This window comes from Caenorhabditis remanei, chromosome I (assembly GCF_010183535.1).
Source record: "Caenorhabditis remanei strain PX506 chromosome I, whole genome shotgun sequence".
Classification (NCBI taxonomy): domain Eukaryota; kingdom Metazoa; phylum Nematoda; class Chromadorea; order Rhabditida; family Rhabditidae; genus Caenorhabditis; species Caenorhabditis remanei.
The window spans coordinates 224,668-242,086 of NC_071328.1; the positions used below are offsets into that span (position 1 = coordinate 224,668).

The following is a 17,419-nucleotide window of genomic DNA, read 5'->3' on the forward strand; positions in this document are numbered from 1 at the left end:
TTTTCGAGGTTTTAGGTCAAAAAATGGTAAAAAATATATTTTCAGGTCTATTTCTGCTTTGATTCTTAAACATTTAAAATTCCTTCCAAAAATGTAGATCAAAAACAATTTCCGGTGGAGATTTGGGATATTCGCGCCGCCGCCATTTTCCTCTTGTTTCTCTGAACTCTCTCACTCGTTCTCCGTCTTTTTTCCTCAATTCCGTTCATTTTACTCATCTATTCTCTCCCTACTAACTCTATAAAAATGGTCTCCCTTTTCGACGAACGCCTTCTCCCATCAAATGTGCCGATTCCCGATGGATACCGTCTTCGTGCGCTTCGAAACGATGACTACGAGTACTTGGAATTGTTGAAACAGCTCACTTCCGTCGGATTCATCAATCAATTGGTATTTCGAAAACGATTCAACGCGATGAAAAATGCCCAATCATATTATATCGTTGTGCTGGAACAGTTGGGGTAAGAAATTTTTCATTTTAGATTAAAAATTCAATGAAATTCCTTCAGATCCCCGAAAATCGTCGGCGCCGCTACGTTGCTCATCGAATTCAAGTATATTCATGAAGCAGGGACACGTGGCAGAGTAGAAGACGTCGTTGTCGACGAGAAGATGCGTGGAATGAAGTTTGGAGCACTTCTGAATCGAGTACTCGTCGAGATGGCGCAGACGGTAAGAGATTCAGCGAAAAACCGAGGTCTTTGATGTATTCTCCCCCTCAAAAACTCGATTTTCTGCCAAAACACCATCGAAATCGACTGAAAAAGACCAAAAAACCGTTCTAATTGGCTGAAATTGGCTAAAACTGTCAAAATCTCCTCGAAAACACTGTCGCTGAAAGCGGATCAGATTTCTTCAGCTGAAAAACTCGTCAACATCACCCCAGGGCCATTTTTGCCAAAAAAAACCTGGTTTTTGGTGTATTTTCTGACAGAAAAACTCGATTTTCTGCTCAAAATCCTCATTTTTTTGTTTCAGATCGGCGTCTACAAGCTATCACTCGAGTGCAAGACGGAACTAATCACATTCTACAACAAATTCGGATACAATAAGACACTCCACTTTCTCGATCAACGATTCGATGAGTCATCCGCCCCCGTCCATTGGCCGAAACCACGTGGAAACGCTCTTTTCAACGAAGATCTCCTTCCACCGTCTGATTCAAATCATCCCGCTGGAATTCGTGTTCGATCTCTTCATTCCGATGACATGGATGAATATCTGAAACTGTTGGAACAGCTGACTTCAGTTGGATACGTGTCAAAGACAGATTTTGAGAAAAGATTCGCGACGATGAAGACCGCAGAATCGTATTTCATCTTGGTGTTGGAGGATTTGAGGTAAGAATCTTTAAGAATTTCTCATTTTTCTCAATAAAATTCCAGTACCTCGAAAGTCGTCGGAGCCGCCACACTTGTCGTCGAATTCAAGTATATCCACGAATGCGGACTACGTGGTAGAGTTGAAGACGTCGTCGTCGATGAATCAATGCGTGGAAAGAAGTTGGGTGTACTTCTCAACAGAATTCTTGTCGAAATGGCCAAAAATCTGGGCGTCTACAAGTTATCGCTCGAGTGTAAGACGGATTTGATTCCATTCTACACGAAATTCGGATACAAAGAGAATATTCATTTCATGGTGCAACGATTCGATGAGGAGACAGCCCCGCCTGTTATTCAACTGTAATATGCTTTCAGCTTTTCTTTGTAACATAAAATTATTCATTTACGGTTTGATAAAGCATTTTCCTGTAAAATTTTACTGTGTTCCATGCCAAGTTAAGCTTACGTTCAATATTTTTGCCTCAAAATCTAGAAAATCCGCTATTTTTGCTCCAAATCCAAAAAGACGCCAGCTCACGAGTAATGCGTCACCGCGGTATCAGGAATTGCGCAAGCGCAAACAGAATTTTCGCAGGTTTCCCCGTTTTTTTCTCTAATTTCTTCTATAATTTTCAGTCAAAATGATCGCCGCCTCATCAGTATGGACGTCTTTTCGACGCGGATTTCCAATCTACTCATGGCCAATTCTAGCAGCCACAATGATTTTTGTCGACTGGAATCATACGAGAGAATGGAAAGCGGCGGGCAGAGTATCGGCGTTGGAGAAGGAGATTCTCGGAAAGCAGTAGAAATATATAATAGGAAATACAGAGAATAATAAATAAAAACCATTTTTCATATCGATTTATCAGCGTATGTTTTCTATTTCTATTTTGCTTCTTTTCAACGCGAAACCGCGGTTGAGGTGGTTCTCATCGTCTGCAATTGAGCGGTACGTTGACTCTCCTCCAAGTGATACTGTTTATTCTGTCTAGCCATCGGAGCGATTATAGTATTCTGGACGGTGGCGATGATCTCCGAAGCGGTGAGCAACTTATTGTCATAAGAAGTCTTCAACAGATGGGCGGCCGTTTTGATCAAATCCTTCGACACTGCCGGATGGCGATACGTGAAATAAGCGAGATGGAATGCGCTGACGGCGGTTTCGACGTAGAGTGAGATGGCGAGCAAGACGTACGAAATGGTGACCGAGGTGAAGGCGGACACCATCGTATCATAGCTGACACCAACGGTTTGAGTCGTTGAAGCGCCTGAAAATGGAGATTTTTAAATATAAAATGCCCCTTTGAAAACTCACTCAAAGCAGTACGAGTAGACGCCTTTCCACGAGATCTCAACGTGGATTGAACGGCGGTACGAAGCTGTGAGTCGGTGAACTCGGGTCCAGCGACCGCGGTGCTCACTTCCGAATGTTGCGATTTCGAGTCGACGGAGACGGCCATTGTTCCGGGAGAGCTTATTGCCAGAGAAGAGTGAAGTTTCGAGTTTTGATTTGAGAAGCAGTGGGGTGGGGAGATGTTGATAAGGATCTAATGGGGTGACCGGGTTGATTTGGGGGGATAAATGGGAAAAAGTTCGAGTTCACGGGGTATAGAAATGGGCGGTTCCACGTTTTTAGAAAGAAAATGTGTGATTTTACGCGATTTTTAAGTAATTTTCGATGCCCACATGATCAGTAATTCGATTCATTACGTTTCTCTTTCTCTTATTCTATTATCGGAATAAAAAAGTTCCGACATTTTTTACCGACGCGCAAGAGTCGCGGTACTGGTAGATCAGAAACGCCCACTCATCATAAACATTTCTTCTGCAAAATCAGGGCACGGTTTCATTGAATTCGCGGGTGAAGTTTTGTTTAAAAATACCACTTTTTAAATAAAATTTGACCTATTTCCTTTAAAATTTGATCTTTTTTCCTCAAACTTCATGGTGGAAATGAAATTTTAAGGGAAATAGGTCAAATTTTATTTAAAAAATGGTATTTTTAAACAAAACTTCACCCGCGAATTCAATGAAACCGTGCCCTGATTTTGCAGAAGAAATGTTTATGATGAGTGGGCGTTTCTGATCTACCAGTACCGCGACTCTTGCGCGTCGGTAAAAAATGTCGGAACTTTTTTATTCCGATAATATAAAATCCTTATTTTTCCAAAAAAAGAATCCTGTGAGTCTGTAAAAGAAAATATTTTCGTTGCGAGACCCCAGTGATAAATTCTGGACATGTACCTTTAGTGTAGATTTACGAGGACTACTGTAATTATTTTGATTTTGCAATTTTCTTAGATTTTTTAAGAAAATCATGCATATATTGATGTATTTACTGAAATTATAGATACTGAACTCACTTCATCACATCAAAAACAAAAAATCGAGACATTCGAGCTAAAAATTGCTTAAAATCCAGATTTTCTCTTCATGATGACGTGGATTTTGATTTTGTGACTCAAAAAACACGTGGATTTTGATTCAGACTTCAGACCGCCCATCTGGAATGATAAATTAACATTTTTAGACCTCCATTCTCAATTTTTGCCGCCAATTATTATTGTTTTTTAGAAATCTTCCCAAAGAACCGCGCGTACTTTGACCTCCAATTTGACCAGTATTTCTTTGTTTTCTCTGCGTCTCTTCACCTATTTCTCACTCTCATTTTTATCAACCCATCTCTTTTTCTCTTCTCATCTCATTGTAGCCTCTTTCTCATTCTCTTAATACATATTTTTTTTTCTCGCCACGTTTATCTTGTTTTGTTGTTTCTTTTCCGTAATTTCCGGCGTGAAAAAGCACAAAAAATCAATAAAATTTCGTTTTCCAGCCGAAATGCTCTCCGCAAGAACTGTCCTCACTCGGACCGCCCGTCTCAGCAATGTAAGGAATTGTGGGATGAAAATCAGTGAAATGTAGTAAAAATGTCTAAATTCGTTGGGAAATCAGCGTAAATTGGTGAAAAAACTGAAATTTTTGCGAAAAATGGCTGAAAAATCAGGCTAAAATCAAGTTTCAGGACATAAAATCATAAATTTTCGCTGTTTATCATCTCTCAAGTAGGATTTTAGCTGAAAATGTCAGAAATTTCACGTATTTCTGTCAATTTTTCATGAAAATCTCTATATTTTCAGGCTCGTCTCAACAGCACACTCGTCGTCGCCGAACACGACGAAACGAAGCTTGCGCCGATCACTTTGAATGCGATCACTGCTGCTGGAAAGGTGATTTTCACGAAAAGGAGCCAATTTTCCTGAAAAATCTCGATTTCCGGACTGAAATTTGGGGAAAAATACATTTTTTATTCAGAGTTCACATTTTCCATTTCTAAAACTGCAACTGACCAATTTGTGATCAGTGATCATTGTTCGCTGGGCTATAGATAACATGTCTCGGCTGTTTTTGAGCGAAATTTTATTTTTTATTGCTTTTGGAGCGTTCTAGAAGGTTCTCAGTGACTCGGAGCTTGATTTGGAGCGAAAAAAGCTAAAACTTTGAGAATTTTAATCAAAAACTGTAGAAATTTTGTCTGGAGAGAAGAAAAAGATCCCGTTAGGCCGTTTTTGATCAGAATTTGATTATTTTTTGGTTTTTGGAGCATTTGGAGATTTCTAGAAGATTCTCAGGGACTCGTAGATATATTTGGAGCGAAAATTTTCTCACCATCGCTATTAAGCTCAAATTTTGAGTATTTTCATCAAAAACAGTATAAATTCAGTCTGGAGAGAGGAAGAATATCTAGATTCTGCTCAAAATTGCTATTTTCGCCTCGAAAACTTTCATTTCCAGCTCGGAAACGACGTATCCGTCCTTGTCACAGGAGCGAACGCCCAGAAAGTCGCCGAGCAAGTGGCCAAAGTGAATGGAGTGAAGAGAGTTCTTGTTGCTCAGGATGACAAGCTCAAGAACAATTTGCCAGGTAAAAATAGAGATTTCTGGCTGAAATTTACAGTTTTTGACCCGTGTTCGCTATTTTTCAAAAGTTTTTTGTAAATTATTATGAAAAACAGCGAAAATTGGTCAAAAACTGTGAACATCTGAGCCGGTGCGAGAAAAAAACTCTGCGTCTCTCGCCGAAACTTTTCCGTTTGCGGTGGGGCGCGGTTGAAACGGCTAATATGGCTGAAATTCCCTCAAAGTCATCCAAACTCATTCCAGAACGCGTCGCTCCGGTCGTCTTGGCCTCGCAGAAACAATTCAACTTCTCGGCAATCACCGCCGGCTCGTCGGCATTCGGACGTGGTCTGATTCCACGTGTCGCCGCGAAACTCGACGTCTCCTCGATTTCTGATATCACTCAAGTGCATTCTGCTGATAGTTTCACACGCACTTTGTACGCTGGAAACGCTGTGAAGAAGGTGAAGAGTAGTGCCGCCGTCAAGCTTCTCACCTTCCGTGGAACCGCATTCGAGCCAGCCAAAGAGGGCGGGTCTGGAGCTGTTGAGAAGGGTAAGAAGTGGGAAAAGGGGGGTGGCTTATGAGACACCGCCCACTTCAGCGAAATTGTTGAATGCGCGGAGTCGAAACTCAACCAACCATCTGGCGGTTCAAAAAGTGGGCGAAGCCTAAGCCAGTCTCTAAAAGTGGGCGGAGCTTAACATAGCTGTAATAGGAAGATCCCGAAAAAGGATGAAACCGCTGGCTCCGCCCATTTTCGTAGTTCTACAGTGAGGAGACACATCCTATCCTTCCAGCCCCATCCGCCGACATCGCCACCGACACCAGCGAATTCCTGGGCCAAGAATTGTCAAAATCCGAGCGCCCCGATCTCGCCACCGCCAAGATCGTCGTTTCCGGTGGGCGTGGTTTGAAGAGCGGAGACAACTTCAAGCTGATCTACGAGCTCGCCGATAAGCTCGGAGCAGGAGTCGGAGCATCTCGTGCTGCTGTTGATGCAGGCTATGTGCCGAATGATATGCAAGTTGGACAGACTGGAAAGATTGTGGCGCCGGTGAGAGATTTGTTTTCCGTCTTTTTTTTTCGAAATTCTTTGTTTCCAGGAGTTGTACATCGCTATCGGAATCTCTGGAGCCATTCAACATTTGGCTGGAATGAAGGATTCGAAGACGATCGTCGCCATCAACAAGGATCCAGACGCACCAATCTTCCAAGTCGCCGATATCGGACTCAAGGCCGATTTGTTCAAGGCAGTGCCAGAGCTCACCGCTGCTCTCAAATAAATCAACAAACTTCATTTTGTATTGGTAGAATCATGTAGAATATCTTCCTCTTTTTTAAATTATTCTCCTTTTTTGTATTTTTCAGTAAAATCGGGATATTGTGATTGTGTGAAAATGAAATCAAGCCGTAAATTGATATCATTTCATGGGGTAATCAGGGAGAGTCAGAGAGAGAGTGACATAGAGATTCAAAGATATAAAATTAATATAACAAAAAAGACGAAGCAACACTGGAGGGAACCGATTTGGGAGTGAGAAAATTCGAACATTTTTAGGGAAAAAAAGCAACGAGAAAAATGCGGGTGGGGTGGTAATGGATACGAAATACTGGGGGGAAACTTGAATTTTTCTCAAAAATTACAAAAATTAATTAAAATTATTACCCGCAAAGGGAAGAAGGGATGGATGGGGAGGAGGAGGAGAAAAGCGAAATTCGAATTTTTGAAAACTGAATAATGGAGGGGGCGGGGCTTCAAAGAAAGAGAGATCGACAAGTTTTGGGGGGTTAGAAGGGTCCGGCGCGAAAAGTTCGGTAGAGCACGTTTACATAGTGGTGAGAATTAAAAAATTCAAAAAAAAAGGTGTGAAATTGAGAAAAAACGGTGTGACGGGGACCAGTACTTGAGAAATAAGAAAAAACGATGATTTTTGATTTTTTTAGGCCGGAATTGAGAGAAAAGAGCTATCGATTGATTTTAGGCGCTGAAAAACTCAAAAATTCGCTTGTCCACGTGAACTACACGAGGTTATCATTGGAGCGCATATGGCGAATCTCGCTGAAATGGCGCGAAAATCAATCGATTTTTCTAGAATTTTCTCCTCAAAATACAATTAAAGAAAACGATTAAAGTGAAACAAAAATTACAAAGAAAAAATCAATTATGCCACCGAAATCGTCGAATTCTCCTCCTGTTTAATCGTCGATCCACCGGTCGTCGTCGTCGTCGCCACCGTGACTCCTTCAGTTTCCATCGCCGTTGACGTCGGCTCCTCCTCCTTTATGATGACAGGTTCGACGGTGGGGCGTGGCGAGTTTGTGGCCGACGCGGTGAGCGGTGTTCGTGTCCGTGACGCGGCTCCCGACGTCGACGGATTCCTTGAAGGTGTCGAGACGGCGACGGAGGCGGCTGCGGCGGCGGCGGCCATTTGCTGGAACGCATAAAAAATGATAGACGGTTAGAAGTGGTTCTGGTGGACAGAGAGGGACTAGTTTTCTCAAATTATGGAAAGTTAGGCCACCCATTGAATTTCGCCCCGAGGTGCTAACCCTATGAATGCCGATTCTCCTGTCACAACGAAGCACCGATGTTCTGCTTCTTCAGTAGGGCTTGTTGAAACTGGAAAAATAGAAAAAAGTGCGGAATATCGGAGTGTTGTAGTTTTTATTTGGGAGAATTCGGACGGAACATTGCTATTATTAAAGTCAAAAATCGAGAAATTGTGCTCTTTAAAGCAAAAAGGCTAAAATTATCAACAGAGCGTAATTGGATAGTTAAAAAATGCTTCAGCTCATGTGAAAGTGCGCTCTATTGGGAAAGCATGAAAAATGAGTAATTTCAGGTACAAAAATGAGATTTTTGATGATTTTTGGGCAGAAAACTGAGGAAAACTGATTTTTAGGCACTTTTCCCTAATTTGGGAGTAAAAACTGCAATTTTGGAGCCAAAAATCCACAGAAATTAGGTTTTTCGTTATTTTTTTGACAGAAATCATCAAATTGTGAGTAAACGTTGCGAAAACTGTGATTTCACAAATTTTTTCTGAAATTTTAAAAAATTTTCATTAAAAATAGTTAAAAATCCAATGTACACTTGAGTTTTATCGATATGTAAAAACATAGTAAAAAATTCGAACATTTTTTTTAAAAATTCAAATTTTTGTACTGTGACCTGGGCCGGACCGGGCCGGTCCGTTGCAAGTCTGATTTTCGATAATTTGTGTGTAGAAAAACTGAGAGAATGTAAAAAATCTAAAAATGCAATTTTTAAAGTGAAATGGATCGAAAAATGTCGTTTTTTCGGGGAAATCAGTCTAAAATAGTATTTTTTCGGGAAAATAGGTTAGAAAATGCGATTTTCGACAATTTTCTCATTAAATACCAACCTGATACTGTTGTTGCATCGCCGCCATACTATTCGGCGGCATCATTCCCGGCAATCCAGCCATTCCAGGCGGCATTCCCCCCATCATTCCTGGCACCATCATCGGCCCGCCCATCTGCTGAAACATTTGCGCGTGCATCATAGCTTGCGCCTGCGCTGCCATCGCCTGCATCTGCATTTGTTGCATCATTCCGTTCATCGCGGCGGCCTGTTGCTGTCCATTTGGTACTCCCTGTTTTCCAGGTACTCCACGTGGCGACGCTTGTGCCATTGCATTGAGCATCGGGTTTCTCATCATAAGATGCGGTTGCATTGCGGCAACCGCCGCCGCATTCATCATCGGCGGTGTCATCACCATCGGATTCGGATTCTGATTCGCACCGCCCGCCTTTTGTGAAATCTGCTCAAGTTCGGCGATGAGTTGACTCTGTTGTGCTTGATCTGATATCGTGGCGAGGAATCTCGTCGCAATTGCCTCCAATTTCTTCGTCGTCTCATGTGATTTCTGAAGTTCCGTCTGTATCGATTGATCGTTCACCTGTTGGAGTGTCAACTGTAATTGTGTCATTTCCTGTCGTGCTCTTTCCAGCTCCTGCTTATTCGATGACAGTTGAGACGATACTGTTGTCATCTCTCTCTTAATTGCCTCCACATGATCGTTTAGTGTCATTCCGCTTGCAGATCCACTTCGTTTCCTACTGGAATTAGTTGAGTTTAGTTTCATTTATCAATTTTTTCACTGGATTTTGTCCCAAAATTGTTGATATCGATGCAATTTTTGGAGTTTTGAGACCAAAATGAGCCAAATCAACCGAAAAATTTATCGACAACTGTATTTCTTTCAAAGTTTTGCTAAAAACTGCATTTTTAGAGCATTTTTTGCTCTAACCATCCCGAGTTTTTAATGTGCAAAATCATCGTTTTTTCGTGAAAAACCGGAGTGCTTTATGGCGGGAAATTTCAATTTTTCAGCCACTTTCAGCTCCAAAAACGCTGATTTACTGGGTTTTTAACACCAGACTTGTCAAAAATCGGGCCGGCCCCGGCCGAGATTATTCCTGAGTTTGGCCCGGCCCGGCCCGTGACAAGTCTGTTTAACACTGAAACCCTAGATTAATCTGTTCGCGTAAATCTACACCAGACCCCCGTAAATCCACACCTAGCTTGTTTCTTGTGGAATTACGGGATATTTAAAGCGAAACATTCTCTGAAAATGCAGTTTTAAAGTAAAACTTTGGGCATTTTTCCTTTTTTCTTCTAAAAATACAGTTTTTCGCTCTAAGACCAAAATGTTCGGTATTTTTTTCCCATAAAAATGCTAAATGCTCACTTTTCTCGTGAGCTACTAGAGCTTTGATGCGAGAAATTTGGATTCGCAAATCTTCGTTGGTCCGACGTGATTGTAGGCGGTGGTTGATCGACGAGGCGATCAAATTTTCTGGCGCGAAATTTGAAATTTCAAATTCAATCGTCTCGGTGTGGAGAGAAGTGTTTGTGGAGAGTGAGAGGGAGAGCTGAAAATAAAGGATTTTAGAAAAAATTTAAAATAACACGAGAAAGCAAGTGCGCTCTACCGGGAGGTTCGCTAGAGCGCACTGACAAGACACAAGTGGAATGATAAAGAAACAAGGAGAAGATGGAAATAGAAGTTTTAAAGCGGATTTTTGAAGAAAAATTGCGATTTTTAGTGAAAAAATGGGAATTTTAGTGGAAAAACTGGGATTTTTAGTAAAAAATATCTATATTTGCCGGAATTTCGCACGAAAAAAAGGTGATTTCCTTATAGAAAATGAGTGAAAAATAACATTTTTGAATGAGTTTTAGCCGAAAAATACCATTTTCTATCGTTTTCTGCCTATTTTATCTGTCAAAACATTAAAAAAGAGCCAACCCATATATTCCCACCAATAAAACTCTCCTCGAAAAAACGAAAAAGCGTGTCGGCAAAAAGCAAAACGGCCATTAAAAAAGTGAATAGAGAATGGCGGACGGAACGATAAAAGGGCGTTTTATTACGAGGGGTCGATAAAACACGAGACGCGTCGGAAGGCACGCCAGCCGGCGCGCCAGGCGGCCGGAACAATGGGAGCGAGGTGAGAGAGTGTGGGGGATTGAGAGAGTAGGGAGAGAAGGAGAGAAAAAGAAAAAAAAAGAGGAAGGAATGGAGAAGAAAGGTTGACTTCTGAGGAGAGGAGGAACACTTTTCTGTTTTTTTCTAGTGTTCAATAGAGCGCGCTTGCTAATAGTTAGGAGATGCTCAACTGCAATTATCAACAGAGCGCAAATACAAAAAATAAAAATAAAAACCACAGAATACCAACTTTTTTGAATTTTTAAAACGAAATTTTGTGTTTGGGCAATAAATAAGCCAGTCTAATCGGCGCTGTGGAGAAGAATGCTAAACTGATAAGCGATGTGGAGAGAGAATGGTGTCAAAATTTTTGTTTCTCACCGACACTTGTATTGATAACGATTAAATGTTGCGAAAATTCGAAAAGAAAAGTGGCTTAAAAGTTGGTTTTACTGTTTGAAATTGGGTGGAATTCGAGAAAATTCACAAAAACCGGGAAAATTGACATTTTTAGCTTCGAAGAACCACAAAAAACACAAAAAAACAATGGAAAAAAACGTTCCAATTTGAAACTCGCGGCAAAAACGAGTTATGCGCAAACAAAAATCGGCTAACACGCCAAGGTATCGAGAAACGCGCCAAGGGGATTATAGGAATTTTTTTAGAGAAAAAGTATTTTTATAATGATTTTCAGCCAGAAACAAAGTATAAATCAGATTTTTTCGTGGAAATGAATGGAAAATTCAATTTTCTGCTGAAAATTGATTAAAAACATAAAAAAATTCCAGGTAAAACAACATTTTTTAACGAATTTCGAAAAAAAAAACAACTAAACATCTCTATTTTGACCCAAAAGGTTGAGTTGAAGCGGGTTTTCATTCCGGAAATTCATCGAAAGGTGGTGCACTTCACATAAATGAAAAATCGGGACAGGAAAAATGAATAAAAGCAGGAAACCGCCCATAAAAATCGAGAAAACCAAAACCCCTCTTAACACGCCAGGGTCCCAATACCAAAATGGGGAGGAAATAAAAATTCTATATAAATGTGAAAAGGGAAGAAGTCGTCCCCCGTCCGTCTTCGTGTGTATTCGATTAAAAACGATGGGTTTTTTGCGTCTTCCATCCCCCCACCACCATCAAATGCTTCTTTTTTTTCCATCTCTCTCACATTTTATTCGACTCGAAATGAGCTGGTGTGAGCTTTTGATGGATAGAGGAGACCGGGATAGAGAGAATGAAGGGGACAGGGGCGGATAAAAAGAGAAAAAGAAGATGGATTACAATTCCACTGGGAGCCGCGAGAAAGACCTCTTCCGCAGGTGTTTGGGGCAGCCTAATTGCTCTGAGGCTCGAAATATTTCGATTCCGAGACGAAAAAGGGGCTGACTTCCATTTTGTCATGGAATCGACGGGGGCTAATTATGGGTTAGTCAGTCATGTCTATGAGCATGCAACAGGGAAGATAGGGATTATGTGGTAATTAGTGAGGGGGTTTCGAAGAGGGGGATAAAAGTACGAATATTGATTGTGGAGCTTGAAAAATAGAAAAGAATTCGAAAATTTTGGAAATTTGTGTTACTTCCGAAAAATAGGGATTTATGTGACCTAGAAACTTCCCTGGCTGTCAGGAAACTCAAAAATTTCGAATTTTTGGGTCCTGAAAGTTTCTAGGCCACTAAACGAGGTTAGATTTTTGGCGAATCAAAGTTTTGGGTTTCTAGGCCATGATATTTTCAAAAATGCCCTATTCATTATTCCCAGTGTTAATTTTTATGACTTTCTAAGGGGGTCTGGGCATTCGGTCATTAAATTGGATAGGTGGGGGTCGTGTAAGGGAACTGCCGACGACACAAACCTAGATATAGACACACCATTAAAAAACAACACTATACGAAGCGCATATAAATTGTCATTGTCGGCGAAATGGGGAGAAGAGAGAGAGAGAGAGAGATATGGGGCGGAAATGTGTGAGAAAAAAACTGTAGAATTTGAGCGGAGACATGGAAATAGATAGGGGTAATGAGGCGTGGGATAGTAGGAACGTAGTTTTCAAAAACATGTGCTTATGTGGCCTAGAAACCTCCCTGACCGTCAGGAAACTCGAAAATATCGAATTTTTAGGTTTCCAGGCGGTCCTGGAAGTTTCTAGGCCACTAAACGACTTTAGATTTTAGTACGGCCTAAAACTCGAAGTTTCGGGTTTCTAGGCCATGATTTATCACACCAGGAGAGAAAGAGGGAGACATGGAAATAGATAGGGGTAATGAGGCGTCGAGTAGTTTGCAAGAGCGCTCTACTAGACTTTTCGAATTCAAGAAAAAGAAGGCTCTCATCAAACCGTGTCTATCGATCTACTAGATCCGTTAGTGTTTGTGTGTGTGTGTGTGTGTGTGCACGGTCAGAGGAACATCTGGTGACCCTCACCACACCCATCACACCAGACATACCACTAGATAGATACACAGAGGACGATTTACACTCAATTAGAGAGAGGGGAGTGTGTGTGCACTACTGCCTGGCGGATTACCATCTTATTCACACACACACAAATACACTGTCATATCCTTATGATGATGACATGATGACCTTCGTCAGATCCCCTGGGGTGGTGATGGCCTAGGACATCCTCAGGATGAAAAGCTAGGCCAGGAAAAAGTTCTGGTAGAAAAGGGGGTATCGGGTTATGAAGTGTTGGCATTTTTTACTCCAGGACGTTTGGAAACCAGACGTTTCAAAACCAAGAAATTTGGTAACCTCGGAATTTGTGGTCTTTCAAAAAGTGGGATTTCAGTTGTTTTTTCAAGAGAATATAGGAAACTTAGATCTCTAAATGCGCTTACATGGCCTAGAAACCTCCGTGGCCCTCAGGAGATTCAAAAATGTCAAACTTTTGGGTTTCCAGGCGGTCCTGGAAGTTTCTAGGCCGCTAAACGACGTTCGATTTTTAGTATGGCCTAGAACTCGAGGTTTCGGGTTTCTAGGCCATGATTATCACACCTAAACGTCCAAAGACCGAATTTTCCTGAAAATTCGTGAAAATACTATCAGGACTATAAGGATTTCATAAATTGCTAATTGTGACTGTAAAAATGGGATAGTCATAGTCTTTTAAAAGTTTTGAAACAAAAATTTTGATTTTTCCCCTTTTGCAAGGACCACAAAAAAGCAAAAAGTGTCTGTTCTGGTGGATTAGGATCGGACGGGATAAAAAGAGAGTCATAAATGTGTGTATGGCCAGGAGGGGGTCGTAAATTCTCGGAGACCGCCCCGTGGAGACACCACTCGAGAGTACAAATTGGGGGAGGGGGTGTTACAAAGGTGGATGGCACCTACCCTATTAACCGGACCCTCTCAATGACATTCAAGTGATTTGGTCTGGGGTACCGTTGGCGCGTCGCCTCCTCCCTCATAAACCAGTTTAAACCAACACCAAAAGGTACCTAATCCAGGTGCTTAGATTGATGGGTGGGGGGCTTATTGGCTTTCCAATTGCCTTCTTTTCTCTCCACTATTCTTCCTCTCATTTCTGAATCACATTTTAGACTTTTATGGGACACACACAACGACCTCTCATAAATTGACACTTTTTGTGTATGATGTGTCGTTTTGAGAGAAGCGACAGCTGCCAGAATGAAAAAAAGATGATGATGATAGGAAGGAGAGAGAAATGGGTTATTAGATAGATAGGGGTAGAGGAAAGGTGTGAAATAAGATAAGTGATGGTGTTCAACAAATCGAAAAATTGAACATTTTTGATGATTTTCAGAATGATGGCCGAATTTTGGTTTTCTAAGCCACTAGATGAAATTCTAGGCCATCACTCAAAAATCGCTTTAAACTTGTTTTTGACCGATTTTTTCGCGAAAAAAAATCAAACATTTTGAATTTTGTGCTTTGGCGCCATTTATCCGGGTCACAGTTTTATCAGAACAGTATCTATCTTTGAAAAAAGGGTAAGCTACTGTAGATTAGAACTAATAGCAAGTACGCTATACCGGAACGCAAAATTTGTATTGGATGCCGATTGCACTCAAACGGTTTTGAAACGTCCAGGAGACCACAAAAGTAGTTTTCTCTCCTTTCTGAGCACTTTTTCCGGTTTTAGAACGTTCTGGATCCCTAGGCGCTCAGAATTTGCAAAAAATTTTAAAGAAGTTACCAAAAAAGGTGTCCCCCCAACTATTAAACCACCCGGGGGGTCCTGCTTGCGGACCCACAGAGATAACGGACCCCCTATAGAGACATTAGACGAAAAAAAAAACACTCGTTTCGAATTTTCGAAAACAAAGCGAAGACGAGGGGAGGGAGAAGAAGAAGAAATTGGATGACAACTAATACAACGGAAGGAAAAGGAAAAAGAAAGAGAGAGAGAGAGAGATGTATGTGTTCACGCTTGGTTACAGCTAATGAATATTTACTATTTACTACTGCTTCTGGTCTCGGTTTGGTGGCTAATAAGGTGGTGGTGAGATAGGAGGTGTAAGTGTGCTCTTTTGCTAATTTGTAACTGATAGGGAAATAGTTGGGAATTTCGGAGTCTGGAACATGACAAAATTCACGAAAAACTAACTTTGGTTAGGTTGAAAACTTTCTAAGTGAAGATAATGTAAGTTCGCTCTAATGCCACTAAAAATCTAAACTAGAAAAGGCACAGAATTTCTAATTTTGAATTTTTGAAAAGAAACAATAAAAAGGAGCAGGTTTTCAAAAAAAATTTGAAGTTATTTTGTTAATTCGAATATTCACCACCGCATAAAAATGCACAGTTCTCTGGCTTCGATTGTGGAGAGATGGGTGTTGCCTGAAAAAATAAAGTTTAGAAATTAAGAAACGAGATAGAAAAAAAGTTTGAAAGTTCATCCTGACGAGAAAATGCACAGAAATTTAAAATTTGGGTGAGATGACATAAAAATTAAAATTTTGAATCCTTGGAAATGAAAAAAGTTTACACCCTGACGAGAAAATGCACAGAACTTGAATTTCTAAGAGGTTCGTCTTCAAAACACTTCGAAGACACGAAGAAAGTCAAAAGTTCACCATGAAAAAAATGCACAAAATTCAAATATTTTCGAAAATCTTTTTAAAAACTAATTCAAACCAAAAAAGTGTGTGTCACAACTTTTTGTCTTGTTGCCCAAACACACATTACACTACTCCCTTCTTCCCCCTTTTGTACACCGACAATGACACCTTCTTGTTCCAATTACTCATAACACCTATATATATTATTTGTCTTTTTCTCCCCCTTCCAACTACTCCCACCGTAATCCCTTATTACTACTGACGCACAAAAAAATACAAAAATTTGAATTTGAAGGATGATACAAAAAATTGTTCAAAAAATTTGGAGTTTTTATGCACATAAGCTTCTAAGGTATGACGAAACGGATGATGTGTGAAAGGTATAGTGCAAAAACGCCATAGAGCGCAAAAACATTTTTAAACTTTTAAACCCCTGAAAATCCTTTAAAAACACCTATAAAACCCCTAAAAACCTTTAAACCTTTAAAAAACTTAAATTCTTAAATCCTTAAAAATCCTAAAAATCCTCAAAATCTTTAAACCTTTAAAAAATCCGTCGCGCGCCAAAAAAAACCTCACAAAGAAGACGTCGACGATGGAATGCTTGTTCTCTCCCCCTCTAATACACGACAATTCTTCCGCTCCTCCCACTTTTCTTCTTCTCACTACCTTTTTTTGGCTGTTTCTTCTTCACAGTCCCCCCCCCCCCTCTCACACTTCTCAACAGAGTGACCTTTCTTCCGTCGGGGGATCGGTGGCGGCGCATGCGCAATACATGACAAAAATTTGACGAAATAGTGGCGCGGACACCGATATATGAGAAGGGGGGAGTAATGGGGATGGGAAAAAAAGAGAGATACCGAAAAAGAAAAAGAAGGCGAACAATTTGTAAATCATGACACGAAAATTTATGTGTGATATGGGTTCGATGGGTTCTCATTCTCAAAAAGTACAAATGGCCTAGTAAGATTTCTAGGCCGTCTAGTTTATGACCTGGGTGGCCTAACTTTTCCTCGGCCACCATCTCCTGCCCAAACCAATTAGGTAGTAGTGGTACAATATCTAATCTGTCAATACAAACTAACTAATTCGAATAATTCAATTAGAGAGAGAGAGAGAGAGAGACCAAAATTAGTTTGAGTTAAGAAATGTCAATTCCTTGAAAAAACACGACATCGAGAAAGAAGAAGAGAAATTACACTTTTTGGGCGGTTTTTGACAAGAAATGTGGTGACAAGTGGGGGAGAATGAGAAGAGACAATGTTTTGATGGGGAAAAAAGAAAAATGAGAGAAGAAGGAGGAGTTAATGGAAAAAATTGAATTGGTGGTAGAAGAAGAATTTAATTGAATTTTAAATTTTGGCCGCAGTATAGAGTTTTTGCAGAAAAAAAGGACTAGAAGCAACAAGAAAGAAAGGTTTTCGAGAATTTGAAAAAAAAGTTCGAAAGTTCACCATGACGACAAATTGCACAAATTTGACTGAAAAATGAGAAACGTTTGGATGAGTTCACAATGACGGTGAGAAAAAAGGTCTAGAGAAGGAAACGTTTTGAAAAAAGCTTAAAAATCTCAAAAATCTCAAAAATTCAAAAGTTCACCTTGACGACAAATTGCACAAAATTTTGATTTGAGAAAAAATCAGTTTAATAAAGTGCGAGAATTCACAATGACGGTAAGAAATGGTCTAGAGACAGGAAGGTTTTGAAAAAAGCG

The 17,419-nt window shown here is 40.5% G+C and overlaps 5 protein-coding genes across 5 annotated transcripts; 2 read left to right on the plus strand and 3 right to left on the minus strand.

Annotated features, from left to right (window-relative positions):
* Window positions 1-246: 246 nt before the first annotated feature.
* GCK72_000040 (uncharacterized protein) lies at window positions 247-1,686 on the plus strand (the record flags this gene model as incomplete). The annotated part of the gene is made up of 4 exons (XM_003100611.2): window positions 247-461; window positions 510-672; window positions 979-1,340; window positions 1,386-1,686. The coding sequence occupies 4 exons, from the start codon at window positions 247-249 to the stop codon at window positions 1,684-1,686; spliced, it is 1,041 nt and encodes a 346-aa protein (XP_003100659.2).
* Window positions 1,687-2,225: 539 nt separating this feature from the next.
* Window positions 2,226-2,785, minus strand: GCK72_000041 (uncharacterized protein; the record flags this gene model as incomplete). The annotated part of the gene is made up of 2 exons (XM_003100613.2): window positions 2,226-2,593; window positions 2,641-2,785. 2 exons carry the CDS (start codon window positions 2,783-2,785, stop codon window positions 2,226-2,228), a joined length of 513 nt encoding a protein of 170 aa, XP_003100661.2.
* A 1,378-nt stretch (window positions 2,786-4,163) lies between these two features.
* On the plus strand, window positions 4,164-6,508 carry GCK72_000042 (uncharacterized protein; the record flags this gene model as incomplete). Its single annotated transcript, XM_003100635.2, has 6 exons — window positions 4,164-4,211; window positions 4,463-4,552; window positions 5,118-5,247; window positions 5,487-5,777; window positions 6,023-6,279; window positions 6,329-6,508. 6 exons carry the CDS (start codon window positions 4,164-4,166, stop codon window positions 6,506-6,508), a joined length of 996 nt encoding a protein of 331 aa, XP_003100683.2.
* On the minus strand, window positions 6,155-6,523 carry GCK72_000043 (uncharacterized protein; the record flags this gene model as incomplete). Its single annotated transcript, XM_053722235.1, has 1 exon — window positions 6,155-6,523. One exon carries the CDS (start codon window positions 6,521-6,523, stop codon window positions 6,155-6,157), a length of 369 nt encoding a protein of 122 aa, XP_053590880.1.
* An 864-nt stretch (window positions 6,524-7,387) lies between these two features.
* GCK72_000044 (uncharacterized protein) lies at window positions 7,388-9,280 on the minus strand (the record flags this gene model as incomplete). The annotated part of the gene is made up of 2 exons (XM_003100625.2): window positions 7,388-7,657; window positions 8,612-9,280. 2 exons carry the CDS (start codon window positions 9,278-9,280, stop codon window positions 7,388-7,390), a joined length of 939 nt encoding a protein of 312 aa, XP_003100673.2.
* Between the last annotated feature and the right edge of the window lie 8,139 nt (window positions 9,281-17,419).